This window comes from Staurois parvus, unplaced genomic scaffold (assembly GCF_062004578.1).
Source record: "Staurois parvus isolate SC_StPar_1 unplaced genomic scaffold, SC_StPar_1.0 ptg000696l, whole genome shotgun sequence".
Taxonomy (NCBI): domain Eukaryota; kingdom Metazoa; phylum Chordata; class Amphibia; order Anura; family Ranidae; genus Staurois; species Staurois parvus.
The window spans coordinates 10,671,447-10,687,507 of record NW_028318492.1 but is presented as its reverse complement, the minus strand read 5'-3'; the positions used below and the strand labels follow the sequence as shown (position 1 = coordinate 10,687,507).

The window sequence follows — 16,061 nt, the reverse complement described above, 5'->3', positions numbered from 1 at the left end:
TGCACCCCATCACCAAGCCACATAGAGGCAGGCTGCACCCCATCACCAGGCAGCATAGAGGCAGGCTGAATTCCAACGGCAAGCAGCATAGAGACAGATTGAACCCCATCAGCAAGCATAGAGGCAGACTGAACCCCATCGGCAAGCATAGAGGAAGGCTGAACCGCATTTGCAAGCATAAAGGCAGGCCGAACTTCATCTGCAAGCATAGAGGCAGGCTGGACCCCATCAACAGGCATAGAGGTAGGCTGGATCCCATCAGCAGGCTGGACCCCATCAGCAGTCAGCATGGAAGAGGAATGGACCCCATCAGCAGGCAACATGGAGGAGGAATGGACCCCATCAACAGAGGCAGCATGACTGTGTTGATGGGGAAATCAAACGATTTTTCTTTCCTGCAACTCGTGGTTGTCAAGGAAGAAGATTGCATTGTCTTTAACCTGCCTTAGTCACAGAGTCATCAGACAGGACTAAGCCCAGATAGGAGAGGCAAAACATGTCAAAGGAAGTCAGGAGGTGAAGTGCCCTTTATACTTGCCATGTAAAATAAAGTTTGATGAGGACATTATGGATTATACAATGTGCAGCCTTAAGCCAGCCATAGATGGTTCTGACTGTGTTGATGGGGGAATAGAGCTATTTTCTTTCCTGCAAACCATTGTTGCAGGAAAAAAATTGCTTCATCTATGGCCTGCCTTGTCGTCTGAAGTAATTTTGCATGTGGGCAGGCGACTACTCTGTCCTCCTCCTCCTAGACCTCTCTGCGGCCTTTGACACAGTCGACCACCCCCTCCTCCTTAATAAACTACTCTCCCTTGGCATCAGAGACACCGCTCTCTCCTGGTTCTCGTCCTATCTATCCCAACGCTCCTTCAGTGTCACCTACAATGGTGCCACCTCCCCTTCTCTCCCCCTCTCTGTTGGGGTCCCCCAGGGCTCTGTCCTTGGACCCCTTCTCTTCTCCATCTACACCTCCTCCCTTGGCAAACTCATACACTCCCACGGCTTCAATTACCACCTCTATGCTGATGATACTCAAATCTACCTATCCACCCCTCACCTCACCCCCTCATTCTCCGCCCGCATCACTCACCTCCTAAACGACATCTCTGACTGGATGTCGCTCAATTTCCTCAAACTCAACCTCTCCAAAACCGAGCTTCTCATCTTCCCCCCAGCCCGCGCCCCCCCCCCCATCCTTTCCATCACTACCAACAACACCACCATCAATCCCGCCCAGCAAGCCAAGGTCCTTGGCGTCACTCTGGACTCAAACCTTTCCTTTCAACCTCATATCAAATCCCTCACAAACACATGCAGGCTCCACCTCCGGAACATCGCCAGGATACGTTCCTTCCTTACCACAGACACCACTAAACTACTAGTACACTCCCTGATTATCTCACGCCTGGACTACTGCAACTCCCTCCTCACCGGCCTACCCCAGTGCAGGCTCTCCCCGCTTCAGACCATCCTGAACTCAGCGGCCAGACTCATCCACCTCACCAGCCGCTCCACCTCTGCCACCCCCCTCTGCCTCTCCCTCCACTGGCTCCCCATTGCCCAACGCATTAAATTCAAATTGCTCACCCTGACCTATAAGGCCATCCACAACACTGCCCCTAACTACCTCACCGATCTGATTCCCAAGTACCACCCTACCCGTACCCTTCGCTCTTCACAGGACCTTCTTCTATCTTGCTCCCTGGTCTCCTCCTCCCACGCACGACTGCAAGACTTCTCCAGGTCCTCCCCCATCCTCTGGAACTCACTACCCCAATCCATCAGACTGTCACCGTCCCTCCTCACCTTCAGGCGCTCCCTGAAAACCCACCTCTTCAGGGAAGCCTACCCCACCCTCACCTAACAGCCGCTGCCCTTCCCTCCTCCTACCACTCCATCCCCCACAGCCGTTTCCTCCTGTGCCTCTACCCCCCCCCTCCTAGATTGTAAGCTCGAAAGAGTAGGGCCCTCTAACCCCTTGTGTACTGTTTGATGTTACTGTTCTGTTTCATGTATTGTCCCCCCCTATTGTACAGCGCTGAGCAAACCCTTTGGCGCTATATAAACTCGATAAATAAATAATAATAAATAATAATGTGGGAAATTTGTGCTCGTGGCTGATGACATCGAACAGTGGAGGAACTTGGGAGCAGTTCATTATGTTTTTTAGATGGTAACAGAGTTTCTTCACAATCCCAATTTTTAGCTTAGCCAACAAGTAGCTTTAGCTTAGTGAATCTCTAAATTTAATGTAGAAAAGTCATAAAAACTAAACCTAAAGTCTAATGTATCTTTGATTAAACTGTATCCATATAAGCACATGATATATGAACCTATTTAAGCGTTTGCTGCTTCCTAACATGCACTCCCCTCTTCTTTGTAGCCTACAACATTTAACAAAGAAAGACAAGCGCAGGATGTTTTTGATTCATTTGACCCGAGCTCGCCTGCAGTTCTCCAGAGACAAATCAGTAATGTATAATTTGTTTTGCATTTTTGAAAACGGTATACCGATCTTTGTTTATGTGTTATCACATCATTACCTGTAGCTGAGTGGGGAAGATTTGGAACCCCTGTTGGGTGTTTACTGATATCCTAGGCTCCAATGGAGATTTTTAAATGTGGGTGAGTTTAGCAACACCAGTGGACAGTCTTTCCTACTAGGAAGCGTTACACCAATGGCACAGAGTACATCTATGTAATGAAATGGGTAACCAGTGGCAGACAGTCCAAATATTTCCAGCATGGATAACCAAAGTTTCCTGTAAGTATGATGTTAGTTGTATCTGTTACCCTGTGTAACTTCCACATTGCTTGAATGTTGTCTAAATCTGTTCATACTATAGATTTCAGACTATAGATCATTTTTGCGGCCATTCAGTAAAGCAATGCAATAAACACAGTTGACATGTAAAGCAGCATTAAGTATACTCCACTTACATAATATTACTGGTTGCTGTAGTTAGATCATCATTGGTCAAAGTACCGTAGTCTGTATATATGTACAGGTACCTGTAGGCTAAGTACTTGTTTGTTCAATGCATATGGACAGCTAGTGATCATACCATCATCAGGCATACAAACATGGCAGATCATGGTTGATGCCATAAAGAGGGCAGAAGGAAGGAGAAAAGCAGCACTGGCAGATGCAACTGGTGCTGCCTACCACCTGTAGGAACTTTAGAATTTGGGGAAGAGAAGAAACTCTAGGGGTTTTTAGGGCAGGTTAATACAGGATGAACAATAGAGCCTGGGGCAGGGGAGAAACAACAGATATTTTGGGCTGCTTATAACAGGGAGGAACAATCAGATTTGGAACAAGGGAGAAATGATAGAGATTGTGGCGAGGTCATCGCAGGGAAGAACAATAGCATTTTGGGCTGGTTATCACAGGGAGGAACTATAACAGTTGGAGAAGGGGAGAAACCAAAGGGATTATGGGCAGGTTGTCACAGGGTGGAATAAGAGCATCTAGGGCTGGGGAGGAACTACATAAAGAGGACAGGGGAGGAACAATGAAGATGGAGTCAGGTTATTCTAAAAAGAAAAAATAGCAACTGGGTAGGGAAAACTTAATGGAGGCTTTGGGAAGGTTATTACAGGTAGGAGAAATAGCAGTTGTTGGGGGGGGGTTCACTGAAAGAGACAGATTATCACAAGTAGGGGCCACAGCAGCTAGAGCAGGAGAAGAATGATACACACTGTGGGGAACGACCAATAGTAGTTGGAGCAATGGAAGGAACAATAAAAAATTAGTGTAGAATATCACAATGAGGAACAATAGCATGTAGAGCAGGGGAAAAACAATAAAGATCTGGACAAGTTATCATAGGGTAGAACAATAGCAGGTGGAGCTGGGGAGGGAAAAAAGTGAATTGGGGGCAGGTTGTTACTCGGGTGAACAATTTAGCATTTGGAGCACAGGAGAAATAATAGGAACAAAATATCTCATGGAAGAACAATAAAATCTGGGGCAGGAAAAAAGGAATAACCACTGTGGCAAGATATCAGTGGGAGGAACAATACAATCTAGAGCAGGAAAGAAGCAGAAGTTGTAAAAGAATATCAGAGGGAGAAAGAATAGCAGTAGGAGCAGGGATAGAAGCAATAGCAGTTGGGACAAGGGAGAAAAAAAGATTGGGGCAGGGTATCACAGACAGAAACAATAACATTTGGGGCAGGGGAGGAACAATAGAGGAATTGCAGCATGATATCACAGGAAGGAGCAATAGCAGATAGGACAGAGGAAGAATAATAGAAATTGAGCCAGGATATCACGGGGAGGGACAAAGGCATGTGCCATGAGCGGTTAAGGCAGCTCTCAATAGTTGTCGGGATTTGACTATTACCAACATGTTACCACCCCATCCAACAAGGTGTTGAGCCAGTTCCTGCTTGAGGGCCATCTTCTTTATCAAGCAGTTAAGGGAGACCATAAATCAATTCCCTTAACTAAGGGCAAATATGTACACTGCTTCAGCATTGTCAGAAAGAAATCTACTTCTAGAAACCTTTCCATACAGCGGTAGCTCCAGGCATCTGCCTCAAAGGTCCCACTGCAACTCTGAGGCCCTTAGATACAGCTGGGTATAAAGTTTATGGAACGTTACAGGATAAAGAGAAACCATGAACTGCATGCCACAGCAGTGGTAACCCTTTGGCTTGCCAACTACCCCATCACAAACCAGAGCCTGTATAAGTAAACGATAGTGAGCGCTCCCCTGTGCGGCAGCTAGTACACTCAGGCAACCAAATGAAACCTCAGAAATAAATAAATAGTAAAGTGAAGCGCTTAAAGTAAATCTAATTGTGGTGGGATCAGTCTATAGCCATATGAATAATCCAGGAACACGCCAATATAGATGATATAATTGCTGTGAAAAAAATGGTAGGATTGTGCGCTTACCAGATGAGCATAGAATATGCGCATAAATAATTCCTCTTCAGGAACTTAAAGTAGTGATGTGTGGTAGGTATCTGTAGGGCATCCGTCTGGGAATGGGCAGCTCTGCGGTCATTGGAAGATGTCTGCTTGGCTCCAGAGGTCTCCTTAAAGATGGATAGGGTCAGCCACCTGTATACAGGGATTCCCTTCCTCTGGGTACTTGTTCAGACTGGTACTTCTCACAGACTCTGCAGGCTTAAAGGCTCCATAAAGAAGCCATAATAATTGTGCCCATAGTGTAGTATTTTCCGAAATCACTTAATTTTTTATTGTATGCAGAAAAATGACACTCATTTAGAAAAAAAAGGAAGACAGGTACACTGACCATTCCAAAGATGGCCACCGGACCAGCTTGTGGCTCCAGCGGTGTGACATCACAGCTAGTTGATTTCCTGAGGCCTTTTGTGCAACCGCACGTCTTCAGAGGAAAATCACGGTTGATTTAAGCCTGCAGAGCCTGTGAGAAGTACCAGTCTGAACAAGTACTCAGAGGAAGGGAATTTATAAGCGCACAATACTACCATTTTTTACAGCAATTATATCATCTATATTGGCGTATTCCTGGATTATTCATATGGCTATAGAATGATCACACCACAATTAGATTTACTTTAAGCGCTGCACTTTATTATTTATTTACAAACCAGAGCCTGCAGTGGTGCCGAGCACCTATTTTACTCTCTGCTCACCCTCACTCTTCATCCCAGCCCATAACAAACTTGGGATGTTCAGTCAAGTTCAGATTACATTGTAACAGCCTTAGCAAACAATTGTGTTTTCATGAAGAGGCATTTCCAACATGGTGTCTTAAGGCAAGTAGACTAACATCTTTCAGAATTGCTAGTACTCAGGTGTTTACAGTGTCATGGGCAGTTAGTCTCTTAAAAAGGTGGAAGGTCTGTCCTGCTCTTCTGAACTAAGGGCAAAGTCTTAAAAGGAAGGGTACTCACAGTGCTATTAAGTCTCAATTCTGGTGCATTTATTGATTCTCCTGCTTGCCCCAAAGGGGAAGCCCTTGTATGACATATACCTGTGCCCCACATAATTCCTGGTCTCACTCTCTTCCAACTAAAAAGACTGTCTCATTTCATTGGAAAGCTTACCCCCTCCTTGGAGGGGCATCCACGTGGACCAAACTCTCCTCACATAATGGTGGCTGTCCCCTCTGGTTTTCCCTCTAGGACTTCTGTGCCATGACTCAACACATGGTATACACGATGTCCTTGACAAACTGGCTGCTGAAATCTCACGAGAACTCAGTGTCCAAATGAAGCACAGACCTCTCCAAGATGGCTCCCAAAGCCAACAGCAAGATACACATTGTATGCTGCACTCCCTTTATAAGAGTTCCTACACAGATAAATTGTGGACATGTGGGGACACTTAGTGGCACTCAGGAACACGGCAGCAGAGAATTTTCCAAAAGGAATTACACTGGGTCCTAACACCTTGCTACTGGAATACAGGCATCTGTGGAAAGAGGTGGGATAGAGAGTGGTGAACGTTTTTACAGGGAGGAACAGTAGTGATTACTGATTAGCTGAGATGCTCTTTATTACAGAAAGGAAAAAACCCATTAGGGCAAGCTTTTTAATGTGCTCAGCCAATTTTTCCAGCTGATTAATGATGGTCATGCAGTGAACATGTGCAGGTTCCATAAATATGATGTAGGAGCTAGATCCATAGCTGGATCTGGCTGAAAACAGCCAGGTTTGACGGCTGTCATCATATCTATGTGTAGATATAAATGGCTGTCCATACTGACAATTAAGTCTGTATCCTGTGAGTCATTGTCAAACCTGGCATTTAATAGAAATAAATGTTATTCTCAAACAAATAAATGCTTTTAAAATTAGTTTAACATTTTGCTTTGAATTGGTCTGATGCTCCTACTAGCAAGTGAGCTGTGACAAAACAAAGTACATTTGTTCCTTGATAAAACATAAGATTGCTTTATTTTGCAATTATTTGTACCATTAGAAAGGCTAGGTGAGGTTAAAACTGAAGGGAACAATTCATCAGCCAGAACATTTAAGAGACCTTTGAAATGATGTGTTATAGAGCAGCAATACATTTTAAATGTATGTCTACATTCATCAAAGTGGCAGAAGTAATATAGAGATCTGTGATTAATATAAAAGCTAGATATGTTTATAGGTGGTAAGATAGTTATACAACTTTTACTATAAAAATAACAGCTAATTGCATGTACTGTAGGGCAGTACTGACATGTGTCTTCTGGAAACCAGAAGAAAAGTTGTGTGAAAGACATACCTTACATCTTTCTACAGTATTAAAGAAGGACACATTTTGGCACACTGTGTGTAGGCAAAAGACACCTCCCTCATCAAAAACAAATATTCCCAGTTCACTTACCAGCCAGCCTGCAACAAAACTGAATTGACCCTGTCTAACAGTTCACGCTAAAACACAGTCACACGCACTTGCATACATATGCAACCAAACCCCTTGTTTTAATGTGAACTGTTGGACAGGGTCAATTCAGTTTTGTTTCAGGCTGGCTGGTAAGTGAGATGGATTTTTTTTTGTTTTTGATGTGCATTGCCCTTTCATGTGTTCCTTGCTACAATTATAGGTTAGGGTGGTTGCCATTTGTTTGTATGGTGAATTGGTGATTGGACGCATGGGATACCTATAGCTGCCACTATGCTCTTGCTGGGTGCCCTGTGTGTCCCTGTGAATTTAAGGAGGTTTGGGCTCCTTCAAGGCACACCTGCCTTTAATCTATCCACTGCTATATGAGCTCCAATTTGGGACACTGCAGTACACTGGGGTGCCTTGACGTGGCCACTGCAGCTTATACATATACTTGCAAATGTGTGGACTAAATCACTTATTTTTAACATGAACTGTTAGAAAGGGTCAATTTGGTTTTGTTGCAGGCAGCTGGTAAGCGATCTGGGAATTTTTGTTTGTTTTGGATGTGCATTGCTCTTCCATGTGCTGCTTGCTGCAAAGACTTGTTAGAGGTTGGGGTGGTTGCAATTTGTTTGTAAAGCACACATCCATGCCACAGCCCCAATTACACAGACCACAAGGTTCTATTATGCAGAAATAGATGATCTAAACCACACAAATGTTTTCTTTTACCCATATTTTTGCTTTTTAAAATACTAAATGCGGTAATTTAGAGGTTGGATAAACATTATAGTACAGCATAACATTTTTGGTAGTAAAATAGCACATTTTGTATAGAGATGTACATATCAGACCAAAAAGAGGGACAACTGAGGCTGCATGAGGGACAGAAGGATTTGGCCTCAAAACAGGGGATAGTTCCTCTAAATAAGGGACAGTTGGGAGCTATTGTAGCATGTAAGGTCTTATCCAGGGACGGACTGACCATTTGGGAACTTGGGCACTGCCCGAGGGCCTGGGGTCAGTAAGGGGCCCCATGAGATGCCCCTGATACCTTTCATTGGCTTTTTTGGGTGTGGTTTGAGTGTGGGTAAGGACACAGGGGCCCCATGATCTCTTAATGCCCGGGGGCCCCATGAGTTGTCAGTCCGCCCCTGGTCTTATCACTGTACTTGTGGGAAGGAGGTGGGATTCTGGATAGAGTGGGGCAGTAACAGAACACCTGTTGAGTTTTTACAGCTATCCAGGGCTGTCTTATGGTCCACATGGAAGAAAAATATATTTTAAAAATATTCTTCCCAAATATATTGACATATATTTGAAATGCTACAATTCTGGCCATATTCAATATATATCTATATGTATACTGCATGTTGAAATGCGTTTTTATTTCAAAAGATATTTTTTAAAATACATTGCAATTAAACTATATGTATTTAAAAATACAAATCTACATTTTTGGAATGCAATATATATATATATATATATATATATACATACATACATACACACACACATATATATATATACACACACACACACATACATATATATACACACACACACACACACACACACACACACATACACACACACACACACACGCTGCATCTTGAAATTCATTTTTTATACATTACAAAATATATGAAAAGTATTAGTAAAAATTTTTTTTTTAAATATATTCTTTTTAATATATGTTAAAAAAGTCATTTTAACATATATTTGTAAATGCAATCCAAAAATGTAGATTTGTATTTTTAAAAGACATACAGTATAGAAATGTATTTTTAAAATATTTTTCAGATATTTTGTAATAAAAACGCTTTTCAACATGCAGTAAATTTTCCTTCCATATGGGGGAGATTTACACTCAGTTTCTATCCTGCTGGAAGAGACAGGAAGTGATGGGAACTCAACTGCAACACAGGTAGAAATATTTTTTAAACAGAGTAGAGGAAGGCTAGAATCACTGTTCATTTTTCATTTGTCTGTATCCCCGTTGCAGATTTTCCTTCATTTCCTGCCTCTAGAAACCATTGACAGCAAGACAGGAAGTGGAAGTAAATCATATATAACAGTAGCAGAGTCCGACTAGAAGAAAGAACCTCACAGAGAAATTACATTTTTCCCTACTTTTTTGACTTGACATACATGGCGTTCAGCTTAATCAGTAACAATAATAGATATCACAGACATGATCAAAATATTTCTAAGAAGTTAGGATGTTTACCTTCAAAATCAATTTCAAATGTCTGAGCAATAAAATGTATACATGTTTAGCAAAAGCTTTTTTGGGTTGCTGCAGTTCAAAAAACTTACAGTAACTCACTCATTACCCATACACTAGTGAGTTATCAAATGCAGTACTCCCCTCATGATCTGTATAATGAACAAAACTTGGGAGTACAGGTGCAATAGTGTTACCTCCTTTATAGCCTAGTGAAAAGGGATAACAACAGTAACTGCCTCAAGGCAATAATATAACTGGACCATTAGAGAGGTAAACAACTGATGGGTGATTTGACTCACCTTAGTCTTATACTAAAATATAGTTTATCAGAGTAGAGCTATAAAGCCTATGTAGTTTATTTTATGTGGGCTTTATGTAGGATGTCACAAGCCAGATATCTTATTACTGACAAACCAAATTGCCAAAATCATTTCAAGATTAGACCTAGTAACACCATATGCGTGCAGTCACAAATACCTTTAACTCTTTGCATTAAGATAATGAAAAAAGGAATAAAAAAGTGAGCACTCATTAGGCTAATTATTTTTTTTAAACCGTAATTAAGATCAGTTGAATAAATGAACTGTCTAAAGTGTAATGGTGCATATGTACAACAGGTAACCTCAAAAACCAAATCAATGACCTCCAAGAAGCTAATGAAAGTGCAGTATTGGAGTTAGCTAAAGCTGACGAAGAGATCTGCCAGCAAAGAAAGGATCTCACCAAGCTCAAAGCGGACTACCACCAAAAGTTAGAGGATTCTCAAGAACAAATAAAGATTCTTACAGAAAAGGTAATATATGGTACTCTGAGGTCTTATACCATTTACAAATGTATGCCTACACACCTTTCTAAATTTATTGTATATTAATATACGCATCAAAAATGTAAACCAAAATTAAGCCCTTTCTGCATCACACCCCTCTTTGGATTGGCACTTTAACCACTTGCCTGCCGGGCACTTTTACTCCCTTCCTGCCCAGGCCAATTTTCAACTTTCAGCCCTGTAGCACTTTGAATGACACTCGAGCAGTCATGCAAGACTGTACCCATATGAAATTTTTACACACAAGTAGCGCTTTATTTTTGTGGTAATTAATTGCTGCTGGGAGTTTTATTTTTTGTGCTATAAACAAAAAAATTGCAAAAAATTAAAAAAAAAAAGTTTTTCTTTGTATTTATTATAACATTTTGCAAACAGGTAAATTTTCTCCTTCACCGATGTGCATTGATGAGGCTGCACTGATAGGCAGCACTGATAGGCCGCATGGATGGGCACGGATTGGCAGCACTGATGGGCAGCACTGTTGGGCGGCACTACTGGGCACAGGTGGGTGGCACTGCAGGGCACAGTTGGGCGGCACTGCTGAGTGGCACAGGTGGGTGGCACTGACGAGCACAGGTGGGTAACACTGCAGGGCACGTGGGTGGCACTGATGGGCACATGTGGGTGGCACTGAGTGGCACAGGTGGGTAGCACTGCAGGGCAAGTGGATGGCACTGATGCGCACAGGTGGGTGGCACTGATGGGTACAGGTGGGTGGTACTGCTGGGCACTGATCATCAGGGCACTGATCATCAGTGCTGATCCCTTCGCTGACAATTGCCGGTTCTCGGCAGTACTTTCCGTAGAACACAGTGATCAATGGCACCGCTGGGGGCGTGCAGGGGGACATGTTCTGGAATGACGTCCATGGATGTCGTCCCAGGATTTCACAAACGCGCTGCAGCCGTCCTTCAGCTATAGCACGGTTTTGAACCAGTTAAGTTTAGTTATTTTATACCTTACTTAGGCAAGCCATAGATGATTCAATTTTCTTTCCTGAAACCACAGCTTGCAGGAAAGAAAATTGTCTGATTCCCCCAACAACTGTTGATGGGGGGACACCCTCCCACAACGCTATTGTGTTCTTCCAGCAGAGAGCCTTCCCCACAGACAGAATACAATGATCACTGCTGATTGTTTTAGCTGTTAGCAGTAATCACATGGAAAAAATCAGACATGCTGGTTGCACAGAAGTCGACCAATGGATCGTCTTCTGTACAACCAGCCTGCCTACAGATGGATGCTCAGCTGAACCGGCTGAGATTCAATACATCTATGGCAGCCTTTAGATCCCACTGTAAGCTTGCATCCATCCTGCCTATTGTTGCAATGCACAATCAACAGTTTAGACTGCAGTGTCATTTCTTTTAATTGGTACCCCAAGACATACAAAAAACTATACTTCAATGAACAGATGTGAGCCCCCTGTGATTTGTGATGCTTTGCAATGCAAAGGTGCAATTACAATAAAAATTGTGATGTGGTGCATCATACAAAATGAATAGGCTACCTAAACACAACAATAATGTAACATGCAAAATAATATATGTTAAAGCACCAACAATGTGAACTTATCAGTCACTTTTGTCTGACACAAAATCAGAAATGGTATCAACTCTCCACTTCATAAATCTTGCCCATTCAAATGATCACAAAAAACAAAGCTACTACTACCAGCACTGCAACTGATTTGGAGTTTAGGACTACGTTCTGTAAATGTTTAGAAAAAATGGACAACATATGAGGAAAAACAAACCAAAATGCATAGGGGGTAAATCCTAAACTGGTAGTAATTTCCGTGTTAGGTTAGAGGTTGCTAATTAAGGGTCAGATTAATGGTTAACCCCCAATGTCTAACCAAACTCATTAAAAGACTCTTAAGGGATGAGTTCACCTTTTTAAAAAAATAATAAATGCACATCTTTTTGCAGGGAAAAAAAGTGCATTTTTTTATTAAGAGCCTGTAAAGCATTACAGTCCTGATTGTGGGTGCAATGCAAGGCTCCTGCAGACTGTCAGTATAAGCTGTTGGCACATACCTCATATGGGCAGGCACAATAACAGGAACCATCAATTAACTACCTAGAGGTCTCACCAGTGCTCTCGTTGCACATATGGTAAATAATTCCACTGTGCGAAGGATGGGTCGGGTGAAACCAGAAGTGCTTTATTAGGAATGGCTGTAATAAACACAGAAAACTCTTAATTACATGTGACCGGATGTTCACTGTAATCACAGTCCTGCTGGAAACAAAGTGTTAGACTTTCAGTTCCCCCTACTGTGTCCTCCTATTATAAACAGGATGTAGTTCTGTCCTCTTGTGATGATACAATAAAAATGCAATCACTAGTATGTTCTATTGACAAAGATAGATTACTGTTATATTAGGTATTAGGCATCGGATTTAAATTTTATGGGGCTGCCTATTTTCTACACCTCTTACACTCTGGTAGTTCATTAAAGCCATCAGCCGCAAAGCCGCATTTGCAGAACTCTGTGAATGAATGAAATGGCCAGGCGGGCAGAGCCCTGCATGGCTGCTTTTTTTTCTACAATTGTGACAGTGGGTGCGAGGAGAAGATCCCCAGCTCACTGTCACTAGAGCCAGTGGATTGGGGAGAGGCAGCAGCAGCAGTAGGAACATGTCACATGTTCCACCCTAAAAACGGGTGGAACATGTAACATGTTCTCAAAGGTGAACTTCTCCTGTAATCTAATCCTAACACTTAGGCTTTGGGTTTTGGCGTGTTTTTGTTTGCTGGGTTATAAAGCAAATTAATGCACATTAGCACAGGTTGATGTGCATTGTATCACCAACTGTAACTTGCCTTGATGTATCCTGATGATTTCTCGTTATTTTCAATGGAAATTGCATCAGGCAAAAAATGCAAAGGTGTGAAGATGCAAATGTATGGATTCAACTCAATCCTTCCCTCTAGCCTTCAAGTAGAAATCCAGCCCCAAACGTTTTTCTAAATGGATTGGGGAACGATTATAATCATGTTGTTAATATCTCTATGTGGAGATTTCTCTGCACTTTCTATCCTAGCAAAAGTTATAACAAGGAAGTGAGAGGGAATATTGCTAACAGGGAAACAGGAAACAATAATAGAAAAAAACTTGTGCAGCATAATCTCAATATATTGCTGGTACAGAAATCACTCCTAAAGAGCAAGTCTCTGGAATTTTTGATCCTATCCCTCATTGATATCCTTAGAACAATACACCTCAGCAGGTTCTGACACTTATCTCTCCAGATGGTTCCTGACTTCCAGAGATTACTGTACATCTTTGGCTAAAGTCAGGCAAACTGAAACAACTGCTGGACCAATAACATAGCATTGGTTGTTTTATATAGGTACTTATATAGCACCGTCAATTTACGCAGTGCTTTACATGTATATATTGTACATTCACATCAGTCCCTAAGGGGCATACAATCTAAGGTCCCTAACTTACATTCATATACTAGGGCCAATGTAGACAGGAGCCAATTCACCTAGCAGCATGTCTTTGGAGTGTGGGAGGAAACCGGAGTACCCCGAGGAAGCCCATGGTGGTGCCATGGTTGGGATTCGAACCAACGACCCTAGTACTGCCAGGCAGAGGTGCTAACCATTTAGCCACTGTGCTGCCCACTGGTTATCTAGAACTGGAGCAAGTACCATAAACCTACAGGATTTTTCAGTTGTTTGGTTAGTAGATGATCACCAATTGTCTGGGGCATCCTAAATATTTGAAGAATGTACAAACAGGCCATTACATCACACAGGGCTGTGTTTTGCAAAGAATGGGCTTGCAATTGAATTAGCTTCAGCAGAGAACAATGTCCACAATGATATTTACACTGTTTCAGAAACAAGAAATTAGACTATGCAGAGAGATAGGAGACACAATATAATCCTGAAACACTTTGGCGTTTTAATCACTCCCATTATTTCAAGTGGGGGCGATGGTTGGAATGAGTTGGAAGTGATTGAGTTGCCAATGGCCACAGAATGCTGCAGCAGTGTCAGCTTGAAAATGAGCTGCTTCTCAACTTCTAGCATGTGTGCTGTCCAGTTTATTTTTATTACAAAGCTAAGTAAAGAGTGGTTGGAAGACTGTTCCAACAGAATGTTCACTGCTTACTTCAGTTGTCAATGAGGTTCTCAGCCTTAAGCATCGTACACACGATGAGAATAATGGATGAATGATCAGCCATTTTTTTGCATGCTAGTCTCCATATCAAAAATGAAGAGGTTACTCAAATTACAAAAATTCTCCTAAAAACAGAATTTCAGAAGTGATGTATTGTATTTCCAGATGAAAAAACTGTGCTGATTAAACGGAAATTGTACAATCTGATATTATATGAGAAAAATGTTTGTGTTTGACCCTTTGGATAATTTGAACTATCATGATTGGCTGTTGAAAGCTGTGTACTAATGATCAGAATATTGTACGATCACTTTGAAAGCTGTATTTTTTTGTACGATTTCTGATCTCGTGTATCAGGCTTTACAGTTTAGTCACAAGAAATATACTGTAGTCCTGTAATATTCCTGGCTACCAGGGTGATCTTTGACTGAAACCAAAGGGATGAATATTGATCCTATATTAAGTTAGTGTTGAATCTCAGATCAGATTTCTGATTTGGCAATATGACTTCTGTATAGTTACTATATGGCATTGCTATTTATATACACACCTTTTTCTTTTCGTTAAGATTACTCTGATATCATCTAGATTAACTCAGCCAGAGAACCACCAAGAGGGACTTCAGAAAGAAATTATCCAGCTAAGAGGTGAATGTAGAAGACTGAGGACAGAGAGTCATCTTATAGGTGAAGAAAACTACAGGCTTAAGGAAGACTTATGGGATCTTAGAATGCAGCAGGATAGTTTTCTCACAAGAGATGAGCAAAACTTTAAGAGTGAGTAGCAACAAACCAATGTACATTCCTGCCCTGACAATAAAATAAGATGACACATTTAAAGTGTAACTAAACCCACAACAGTAAAATCAGTCTGTATATGCAGTAAAGCATGCTTGATATACTCACTGTGGAACCTAAGGGGTTACTCCTCTGCATTGTGTAAAAAGGCTGTTTGATCTGGACTTCTCTGATCCTCCCCTTCTTATCTCCTGATCAGATATATCGTGGGTAGACATTCTACACATGCTCAATTTGGTGTGTATTGCTAGAGAGGTTTTTTTTTTCTTGAGAGAGTGCATGTGATCAGCACAGGGCCAATCAGCAACATCCAGACAGAGGTCAGGGGTTCTGCATCCTCTTAGAGCGGAAAGAAAACTCCTCCTACAAGCTTTAACCAGTGCTCAACTGAACACTGATAGAAGTCACAAGACTATTCTAACTGCTGATGTGAAAATGTATTTAGAGGTTTATATTTGCTAAAATAATTGCATTTCCATGTTCTGTGTACTGTGGGACAGCAGATATAGTGAATGCCGGGTCCTGGGTTTTGTAACACTTTAAGTGATTAAGTCCCTCTTTATTTTTCACAATGCTTGGTCTTTCATTGATAAAGGATCTATATGTAATTTGGAGAACGATGTCTAAAATATATTTGCTAACTAGACAAAAATAGTTCTGGTTTCCTAGTTACTTTTGCATTCGTTCCCTGGTTTGCTTGTTCTGAACAATCACCAAAAAATTAAATACTGTTCAAGTCT

General features: G+C 41.7%; 1 protein-coding gene across 1 annotated transcript in view; it reads left to right on the top strand.

Moving 5' to 3' along the window:
- The window catches only part of LOC149446150 (uncharacterized), a 47,326-nt gene that overhangs the window by 16,933 nt on the left and 14,332 nt on the right, over nucleotides 1-16,061 (top strand). Inside the window, exons 3-5 of the mRNA XM_089653009.1 lie at nucleotides 2,387-2,474; nucleotides 10,175-10,350; nucleotides 15,093-15,300. Coding sequence (XP_089509135.1) covers nucleotides 2,387-2,474; nucleotides 10,175-10,350; nucleotides 15,093-15,300 — 472 coding nt within the window. The remainder of the gene's footprint in view (nucleotides 1-2,386; nucleotides 2,475-10,174; nucleotides 10,351-15,092; nucleotides 15,301-16,061) is intronic.